Genomic DNA, 9,577 nt, shown 5'->3' with positions numbered 1-9,577 from the left:
TCTCAACACCATTATCAGCCTGTTTTTCTTTCCTTCTGAACTGCTTTCTTCACCTTGCTCTCCACTCATCCTTAGTGCCCAGGCTGCCTGCTGCTTCTGTGGTAGCTGTCTGCAGACCCTACCACCTCTGGGCCCAGGCTGCTGCTGGGTGTCTGCTGTCCACCCAGCCTGCTCCCTGCTGCACCTTGGTGCAGCAGGGCGGCCGCCTTTGAGAATTTGATGACCTCTGTGCCATCTGCCGGGAAAGATGCACACAACACAATTTTTGAAGTTACACACACACACACACACACACACACACACACACACAAACCATCATGGGAGTCCTGGGCCTACAGCTCCACCCAAACATATATCTCCTCTAGGGAGAATTGGGAGGCTGGGGAGGAAAGCCAGTTGCAGTGTGGGGGCCCTGAGGGAGCCAAGGGAACAGCTAGCTGGGGGCTGGGGAAGCCTGCTGCCTCCCTCCCTCCCCTGCCAGGCACGGAGGCGCTGAGTTGTTCTGTTCCCTGAGGCTTGTGTGGGCTGCGCTCTGGAGCCACCAGTTCTATTCCTGCCACAGTGTGGGAACAAGCTATGTTTAGGGCTGTGTGGTGAAACAGTTTCCAGCCAGACATCAGGCAAAGCCCAGCAGTCCCTGGGGCCGTTTAGACCCCGATCTCCCAGCAGAGGTCGTCCAAGAAGCCGGGGCCCCACGTGTGGGGCACAGCTGAGGCTCCACCCCGACCAGGTGCCAGCCACTTGCCTCCTGGGTGCCTTGGAGCTGTGCTGTGTGCTGGAGGCACTGCAGCCGGTTGGGCCAGAGGGGCTGGAGGCCTGGCTTCTGGCACCGGTCCTGCTGCTCTTCACATCTTCAGGCCTGGCTCCCTTGTGTTAAATGGGGTCAGGGGACACCGAGATTTGCTTGTTTGACGGATGTAAATTTCCTTCCCTGAAGGGGGGAGCCCCTGATTTCTCGCAGGCAATAGTGCCCGCCCGCAGGAACCTGGGGTGACTAATGCCACAAAAACCGGCCACAATCGTTTTAGGACGGCGGGCCTTGGAGGGCTGCTGCCTTTGGTGATCCCGGGTGCCTTGTCTATGGGGTCGCGCGAGAAGGCGCTGGGGAGTGGGGGTGGTCCGCTGGACCTCTCGTGTAGACTGGCACTCGGTGAGCCCGCGGCCCAAGGTGACAGGACACAGGGGCGCCGGGCCTCACAGCCTCGCGTGGCTGGACCGCTTGCCAGCCGCCGCGGCCACCTTCCTCGGGCTGCCGTATGGGGGCGGCCCCTGGCGGCGGGAGGACTCCGCGGCCGCCGGGGGCGTGGGAGCCGGGACCGGGCCGCCCCCGCGGGGTCTGTCAAACCTCAGCGCCCACGGAGATCCGGGCGGGCCCGAGGTCCAACCGGGGGAAACTGAGGCACCTAAAAGCCCAGGGGCACTCCGGTTATCCTTTTTCGCCCCAGGGGCGTCGCCGGGAGAGCCATTTGTCCCGGGACCCCCGGCGTCTCAACCTAAACTCGTCCGCGCCCGGAGGCGTGCGGTACCCTCCGGCTCCAGTCCCGGCCTCGGTCGGGAGCGGACCTACCGACGGGGCGGCGGGCAAAGCGCGGGGCCCGCGGGGATGGTGCGAGTGCCGGGAGCGCGGGGTCGGGGCGGGGGGCAGACAAAGGCAGGGGACGGCGAGCGAGGGAAAGACAAAGCGCAGAGGGGGTCGGCGGCGGCGCGGGGGCCCCGGAGGCGGCTCCGGGCGCGGCGGAGCCAATGGGCGGGCGCGGGGCGGGGGCCGGCGGGGGCGGTGCCGCGATAAGGCGGTGGCGGCGGCGGCCGCACGGGGACCACTGGCAGCGGCGGCAGCTCGCGCCCGCGCCCTCCTCGCACCCGAGGCGCTCCCCGGAGACCGACCCCCGCCCCGCAGCCCAGGCCGGGGCCCCGGTGAGACCCGCGGACGGGCCGGGGAGGGGGCCTGCATCCGCCTCACGAACCCGGGCGCCGAGGTGGGGGTGCAGGCGCGAGGGCCGCCGCCCGCGGGGGTCCCGACGCCCAGCGCCTGCGCCCGTCGCTCTCGGCCGGGGCTCCGGGACCAGCGGCCGTCCTCCCGGGCGGGCTTCCAAGCGGGGACGGGGCCGAAGCCCCCTGGCGGGGCCCGCGGTACGGGTACCGGGTCTAGGGTCCCGTCCTCGCGGGCCCCGGAGCCGAGAAGCGGGGCGCGCGGGCGGCGGCTCGGGCGGGGCGGGCGGCACGGCCGGGAGCGCTGTCCAGGGGCTGGGCCGGCCGAGTGGTGGGCGCCCGCGGCCTCAGCAGCGTCGGGCCGGGGTCAGGCGGGGCCAGCGGATTCTCACCGAGGCCCCGCCTGGCCCGCCTGCCCCTGACCTCCCCTCATCCAGGCGGGGTCCCGGGCGGCTCACGGCGGCTGCGCGGTGCCCCCTCCCCGGGCCGCCCCGGCTGTCTCCGTTCTTCCCCCACACCTGGTTAAGCTCAGGGACCCCTGCCCCTCCGGGAGCAGCGTGGGGGGCGGGCGGGCGAAGGGGGAGGTGGGTGGGGGGCGGAAGTGGCAAGACCCAGAGCAACAGGAAATGACTTAGGGAAAGTCCCAACCGCAGCCCCCCAGCCCCCTGCCTGTAAACACTCCCACCCCACCCCGCAGGCTGGGGAAGGGCTTGTGGGGCCCGACCCACCGACTTCCCCTTGCAGAACCCAGCGGGTGCCGCGTCTCTACCTGGGGCCTCCATCACCTCCACCGAGCCATGTACCAGGCTGCAGGAGCTGCCCAGGCCACCCCCTCTCATGTAGGTGATCAGCGGGGTGGGAGACCCCCGCCGCCGCAGGCGTCTGGCCTGGGGGTGAAGGGGTGAGGGGCGGCGGGTTTGCCTGCCACCCTTTGCCCCGCCCCCATGCCCCTGGGATCTGGGCCGGTGACCCCAGCAATGATCTGGGGCATCCCTCCGCTGACCTGGCCCTGACTGGCCCTCTCCCATAGGAAGCCAAAGGCAGCGGTGGCAGCAGCACTGTCCAGCGCTCCAAGGTAGGGCCCTGAGACCCGGGTGTTGGGGGAGAAGGGGATGGGCATGCGTCAGGCCCCCAGCTGACTCTCTCCCCGGGACAGTCCTTCAGCCTTCGGGCCCAGGTGAAGGAGAGCTGTGCCGCCTGCCAGAAGACCGTGTACCCTATGGAGCGCCTGGTGGCAGACAAGCTCATTTTCCACAACTCTTGCTTCTGTTGCAAGCACTGTCACACCAAGCTGAGGTGCGCCCTTGCCCTGCCCCTGCCCTCGCCCGCCAGCCCTCACCTGACCTGACCACAGTTGTTCTGCTTCTGCAGCCTGGGCAGCTACGCGGCACTGCACGGGGAATTTTACTGCAAGCCCCACTTTCAGCAGCTGTTTAAGAGCAAAGGCAACTATGATGAGGGCTTTGGCCGGAAGCAGCACAAGGAGCTCTGGGCCCACAAGGAGGTGGACGCCGGCACCAAGACGGCCTGAGGCCCCTCTGCTGTCCACCCCCTCCGTAGAAGAGGGCCTGGAGTGGGGCAGTGGGAAGGGTGGGAAAGAGATTGGACCTGGGCTCCGGTTGGGGGGCAGGGTGGGAGGGGGATAAGGTCATCTTGCTCAGGCAGAGGGTTGGGGGGGGGCAGAGCTCCAGGATTCTTTCATTCTCCCTGGGGGTGGGTGGTGGTGGTTTGGGAATCAGGATTGGGGGTTTCTCACCACCCTGCTTCCTACTTTTCAGCCTACCCCACTTCACCCTATGGCCCCCTGGGAGGTCCCCAAGCCCAGCTTCCCTATCTAGGTGCCTTTTCTCCAGCAAGGAGTCAGCATGCCCCCCTCAGGGTCCCAAGCTCCCTCACTGCCACCTGGGGCCCTCTGTGGCCCCCACATCTCCCCATCTACCTCTGCCCTTAGCCTGGTCCTGAGCCATGGAGACTGGAGGAAGGAGAGCCAGTGTGCCCTCGCTGGGCCTCACAGAATGCCCACCAAGGCCCTGTGGGGGAGTGGAGGGGGAAGTTGATTAGCCCTGCCCTCCCCCCCCCCCCCCGGCCCCATAGGCGAGGCAGGGCATGCCCAGTGGGACTGGGGACCCATCTTGCACCACCGGAGTCAAGAAGCGGAAGCTAAAGCACCGCCAGGCTGAGAGCCACAGAGACTGGCTGGGTGGGGGCTGGCATTGGCCATGCTCCCCTCCTCTTGTCCCCTATTGCTGCCGGTTCTGACTGTTGCGATCAACCCTGTTTTAAACATGTTTTAACAGATCCTGACTCTGTATTATGTGGCCTGATGGGGGGTTTTGTGGCAGGAAAGATGCAGACTAGTCATGTAGAGGTGACAGGGGACATGGTCAGCCTAGAACACTCCTGGACTTGATTGGGGTGGGATGGGGGCTGAGAAATGGGTGTCAGAGAAATACCAGCCAGCCTGAGAAAAAGGGGGTGCTCCTTTTTCAACAGCCAGGTCTCCATGCTGTCGTACCCAGAGTGGTTTTAAAACTGAAACTCCACGTCGGTTGAAAAATTGAGGTCAGGCTGGGGTGCCTAGCTTGCTCAGTTGGTAGAGCATGTGGCTCTTGATCTCAGGGTTGAGTTCAAACCCCACATTGGGTGTGGAGCCTATTAAAAAAGAAGAAGGAGGTCAGGCCATCAGCAGGTGATGTGGAGCCCGGCCTCACTGCACTTAAGTATATTATTGCAAGGCAGAACCCTTCTTGTCCTTGCCTAGACCCCCTTTGCCCTAGAAATCAACAAAGGCTGGTGGAAACCAGCAGATTCAGCAAGTGCTGTTAAAGGGTTTCTGGTTCTCTGTGCCCTTCCCCATCTGTTATCTTCCCCTTGCTTTTTCAAGCTCTGGGGAGTGGGGCAGCCATGGTCACTCCCATGTAGTTCAAGGAGAAACAGCTCCTGTGCTTCTCTGAGGGACAACAGTTTATAGCAGGGCGAATACTGCAAGCTTGGAGGAACTGAGACCCACCCCACCCCCAGCGGATTACAGGCAGGAAATCTGGGTTGTCCTGTCTCAGACCCAACTGTCCTGATTTCCCCCAAACTGCCTGTGGGCTACCTGAACTGATGGAACAAGAGGGCTGACTCCTGGGGGATTTGCTGCCACCGCCCCATACAACTCAAGTTCCTAAATGATATCATGGCCATAGGACAGGATAGGAAGCTGGGACTCAAATTCCAGTGGCAGATGGGCCACTGTGCTCTGTTGGGGTGGACCCTGCCCCTCGAAGCAGTAGAGCTACCACTCAGCAGAGGTGGCACTGGGTCCTCAGCATGAGAGCTGACAGCCTCATGCAAAGCAGGCCCAAATTCTGCACTGGAGGTCTCAGGTGGGGACAAGGACAGTCTCTCCTGGCTCTGAGCTAAGCACCAGCAGCAGGCAGACCAGGGGGGAGATGCCAGAGAGGTGGCTCCTGGAGGTACCTGAACTCTGCCCTGCAAGGATATGGCTCTGGGGAGTACGTACCTGCAGCGGGATGACTACTAGATGGCCACAAAAGTCCTGGGAACCCAGCACTGGTGACACTTGGGTCAGGTGGGGCTGACAGTAGTATACCACCTTGATAATCAGCTGCGATAGAAACACCCTCAGCAGAGCTCCTGGGAGTGGGGGGAAGAGGGGAGCCACCTCTGAGCTAACAGTGGTACCAGTCAAGTCATCCCCTCCTAGGACCCCTCTTGGAGTCAAATTTCCTGCTGAGGGACCCAAGCTGGTTGTTGGGCACCATAGCTGGCTCCTCCCAGGCAAACACCTACTCCACACCTCAACCAAAAGCATTTCCACAGGACCCCTTGGGTATAAATGATCCCTTTTATTGTAAGTAATGCGCGACACTGGCCTGGCTTTGCACTGCAAGCCCTTGGTCGAGATATAGTCAAATAACTATGGCTGCAGGTTCTTCTGCACGATCCACAATTCAGACACAGACACAGAGTGAGGGGGACGGGAGGGGCATGGGAGGGGCAGGAGGGTGGCAGGGTGTGGACCGTCCCCAGCCTTGACCTCTCTGTGAAGGTTTGGCCAAGGCCGGCATAGCCCATGGAATGATGAGCAAATGGCGGCATGGCCCTTCCCACAGCAAGCCTGGGGCTGCTAGGGGGCTGCCTTTCAGAATCTTTGGGCCCAGGCTGTCCTAGGCCCACAACTTGTCATCTGGGTTAATTAATATAAAGACAATAAATTAAAATTAAGCAACAGCTTGGTCCTGAGGATGCTGAGCCAGCATGTCCACAGTTTTTGGCACAAAAAAGTCAGGGTCTTTTGTTTTTTTGGAGTGCAGCGTTTGTTGGCTTGTTTGTAAATTCACTTTTAAAACCCATTCCCTGTGAGGTAAGACCCCGGGGTGTGGGGCTCTGTGAGAGCCTGAAGCTGGGACACACAGAGTCGTCTTGCGGCAAGGGCACTGTGCTCTGTTTCCTCTTGGGGCACAGGGACTGGGCACAGGGATGTGGGCCCAAGAAGAGTGCTGCAGCCGTCAGGACGGGGTCGTGGAAAGGCCGAGCTGCCATCTGGCAGCTTTGGTCAAAATGAGGGGCCAGTCCCCACCCTGGGCAAGGGCCGAGGTGGCGACAGGAGCACATTGCTCACTGTCTTCACAGGGCTGGGCTGGAGGTGCCTGACAGGCCCCTGACGGACAAGGATGGAAACAGAGGGGCCTCGGCCCAACTGGCACCGTGCAGCACACATTCCCGCAAAACCACCTGCTTTCATTTTCTCTTCTCTCTCTCGAGGCGTCCATCACCTGTAACAATCTAGAATTGATATATATAAAAACCATCAAATATGATCTGAGATATAAATTAACAAGTACAAGGCCTCACATTACATGATGTGAAAAGGCTAAAAACAGCGATAGAAACTACATTCATAAAAGTGCATCGTCAACATACAACGAAGGCTTTGGCTTGTTCTGGTGCCCGTGGGGAAGTGGGCATGGCTGGCAATGAGCTGCCTGGCACTAATCCCCAGCTCCCTGGAGAGACCCATCCCTGGGCACTGGCTTTGTTGTTGTTGTTGTTGTTGTTGTTGTTCCTTTAATGACAACTCCCAAGGAACTGGGTTTTGGGAGGGAGGAGCTCTAGCAATAGGCACATTTTGGAGGGGAGGGGCCGGAAGAAAGGACCAGCGCCCAGGCTGAGGTAAATAAGGCCAACTCTAAGCTGCTTGGAGATACTGGCTCCCCGACCCCTGCTACCATTCCTCCTCCAAGAAGGGAAAGGGGCTGAGACCTCATGGGGGAGGGCAAGGCTGGCCAAGGAGGAACAGAGATGGTAGTCTGGGACACAGTTGGTGACATCATATGGGCTCTCCCTTCTACCAGGGAGGGCTCTGGCCTAGCAGGGTCACAACTCACAGACAACCCGATACAACTTCCCTGGCTATCCAGAAGAGCCTGCCCAGGGCTCAGGGCGGCTAGTGGGGTCAGGTGCCCTCACCATGCTGTCCATCTTCCTTTCTGCTCCAGTGGGGAGACAGGTGCCAGGTCAGGAACACAAAGGCCATTACCTTCAGCTCTTTCCAATCCAGCCCAAAGGCCCAAGCCCACAACAGGGATACTCAGAGCCCAAGGGCACACAAAGTCTCCAGTTTAGAAACTGGGTACAGCATAAGAGTGACTCCAACTTGTAAAACAGAGACAATTGCATTGACAAAACTGGGTCTCCCCACCTCGAGTGAGGGAGTTCCACATCTCAGGCCCCTGCTGGGGGTGGGGGAGGGGTGCAGAGTCATGGGAGCAGGCAGGATGGGCTCCTCCTTCCCTGAATAAGGCAGCAAAACATTTGCTTCATTCATCTTTGGTAAAGGACAGGGACTGGCAAAGCTGGCCTGGGGGCTCTGGGGAGAGCACAGCCCAGGCCTCTGCCTTCCATTGGCTGTGGGATGCTGGGCTTGACCTCAGGCTTGGGTGGGCTCATCCAGCCCAGAGACGCCCTGGTGGTCTCCAGACATGGGGAGGAGAAACAAAATAACACTCTGCATGAAAGTTAACACTATTCAGACCCTTGTGTCTGTCCTGTGCCCCAAGACCCTTGGGGCTCTGGTGCCGACTGCAGTGTCAGGACACAGCCCTGAGGGTAAGGCCCTCAGTGCTTTGCACACTGTTCCTAGCCCCTTCCCCTCCACACTGAGCTTAGGATGCTGGAGCTCTCAGGTCTGGCAGGGTGGGGGCTCCCAGTCCTTGAGGCCGCAGCCACCCCACCCTGGCTCTGAGCCCCAGCAGTGGAAGGGGCATAGACAAACGCTGGTTGGACTGGAGCTCCATGGTCCACAGCCTTGCCTGGGAGAAGCAGCAGCTTTGCTGAGCCCCACAGCAGCCCCATGCCTGTGCAGCAGGGGCGGCGGGCAGCAGCGTGCCTTAAGAGCTCAGTACACGAGCTGTGCAAAGTGGTGTGTGAGCAGCTCCTCGGCCGAAGGTCTCTGGCGAGCCTCCACAAAAATACGCCTCAGGAAGTCCCGGCCGTGCTCAGAGATGTGGGAGGGCAGCTGAGGATTTGTGGGCTGGGTGGCAATCTTGAAAATGGCGGCCATGGCTTCATACTCTGCCCAAGGTGGTTTCTCTGTCAGCATCTCTACCACAGTGCAGCCCAGGCTCCTGGAGAGAGAATCCCATGTCACCCCTTGGCCAGCCCCAGGCTCCCTAACCTGCCCACTGCCGTGGAAGGAGGTGCCTTTCTCAGAAAACCCTGAGGCAGGATGGGCCAAGCTGAGGGTTGACATCTCTGTAGAGAGTCCTCAAAGCCAGAAGAGGCCTCAAAGCACTGTTGGCCTCATCTACATGGGCTTCATCAACCAATACCCACGCAGGGGGGTCTTGAGATTGGGGAAGAGATCCCTTAGGCATGGACAGAAAGAGCTCTGAGATAACCGTATTAGTCTCCTACTGCTGCTGTAACAAATTACTATGAGCCCGGTGGCATAAGAACACAAATTTATTCTGGAGACCAGAAGTCTAGTAGAACTAGTCTCCATGGGCTAAGGTGAACATGTCAGCAGGGATGGCTCCTTTCGGAGGCTCTGCTTGGAGAGGCTGCCAGCACTCTTTGGTTCATGTCCCCTTCCAGCTTCTTGCTTCCACTGTCACATCACTTGCTACCCACTCTGGCCTGCTGCCTCTCTTTTGTAAGGACCTTTGCAATTATTCTGAGCCCACCTGGGTAATCCAGGATAATCTCTCCATCACAAAAGTCTTAAATTAATCCTATCTGCAAAGGCCCTCTGCCACGTAAGGAGACATTTACAGGTTATGGGGTCAGTACGTGGGCACCTTCAGGGAACCATACTCAGCCTACCACAATGACATTGTGAGGGGAAGAGATGCTCTCACGACCTCCAGGCCCTTTCAGAGGATGGACATAAAGTTAGGGCGAGCAAATGCAAGCCATCTGAATGCTAGGAAAGGAAGAAGCTTGCTAATATTTAGAGACGGACCCAGGCCTTCAGAATGGGTGCTACTTCCTTTAGGGATGTTTTCTGTGGCCTAAGTTCCCAGCAATAACAAACCGGTGCTATCTGGGGTTAAAACGCAACGCATTTGCCCTATGGGCTGCTGCAGGCACCCACTTCCCTGCATATGACCCAGCTGCCAGGAGGGGAGCCTCCTCTTCC

At 60.2% G+C, this 9,577-nt stretch overlaps 2 protein-coding genes across 7 annotated transcripts in view; one reads left to right on the top strand and one right to left on the bottom strand.

The window, feature by feature from the left end:
• The first annotated feature begins 509 nt into the window (after positions 1-509).
• LIMD2 (LIM domain containing 2) lies at positions 510-4,233 on the top strand. Of its 4 annotated transcripts, none has more exons than XM_045489442.1 (5): positions 510-1,069; positions 2,674-2,768; positions 2,960-3,004; positions 3,086-3,225; positions 3,301-4,233. In XM_045489442.1, exons 2-5 carry the CDS (start codon positions 2,727-2,729, stop codon positions 3,458-3,460), a joined length of 387 nt encoding a protein of 128 aa, XP_045345398.1. In that variant the 5' UTR covers positions 510-1,069; positions 2,674-2,726; the 3' UTR covers positions 3,461-4,233. The 4 variants fall into 4 exon arrangements, with proteins under 4 accessions (XP_045345398.1, XP_045345397.1, XP_045345395.1 ...); XM_045489441.1 differs by lacking the exon at positions 510-1,069 and adding an exon at positions 1,757-1,914 and having other exon boundaries at positions 2,627-2,768; XM_045489439.1 differs by lacking the exon at positions 510-1,069 and adding an exon at positions 1,758-1,914.
• Positions 4,234-5,768: 1,535 nt separating this feature from the next.
• The window catches only part of MAP3K3 (mitogen-activated protein kinase kinase kinase 3), a 61,005-nt gene continuing 57,196 nt past the window's right edge, over positions 5,769-9,577 (bottom strand). For all 3 annotated transcript variants that reach the window (XM_045489417.1, XM_045489418.1, XM_045489416.1), the window contains one exon: positions 5,769-8,564. In XM_045489417.1, coding sequence (XP_045345373.1) covers positions 8,336-8,564 — 229 coding nt within the window. In that variant the 3' untranslated portion in view covers positions 5,769-8,335. The remainder of the gene's footprint in view (positions 8,565-9,577) is intronic.

This window comes from Leopardus geoffroyi, chromosome E1 (genome assembly GCF_018350155.1).
Source record: "Leopardus geoffroyi isolate Oge1 chromosome E1, O.geoffroyi_Oge1_pat1.0, whole genome shotgun sequence".
NCBI classification, from domain to species: domain Eukaryota; kingdom Metazoa; phylum Chordata; class Mammalia; order Carnivora; family Felidae; genus Leopardus; species Leopardus geoffroyi.
The sequence above is the reverse complement of the archived record's forward strand: the minus strand, read 5'-3'. Positions and strand labels throughout refer to the sequence as shown.

What these genes read in the sequence shown, in the direction of transcription:
- LIMD2 (XM_045489442.1), top strand. Translation starts at nt 2,727, where the DNA reads ATGTACCAGGCTGCAGGAGCTGCCCAGGCCACCCCCTCTCAT. An exon ending in CCCAGGCCACCCCCTCTCAT is followed by an intron (nt 2,769 to 2,959) that starts GTAGGTGATCAG and finishes CCTCTCCCATAG; the next exon opens with GAAGCCAAAGGCAGCGGTGG. An exon ending in GCACTGTCCAGCGCTCCAAG is followed by an intron (nt 3,005 to 3,085) that starts GTAGGGCCCTGA and finishes TCCCCGGGACAG; the next exon opens with TCCTTCAGCCTTCGGGCCCA.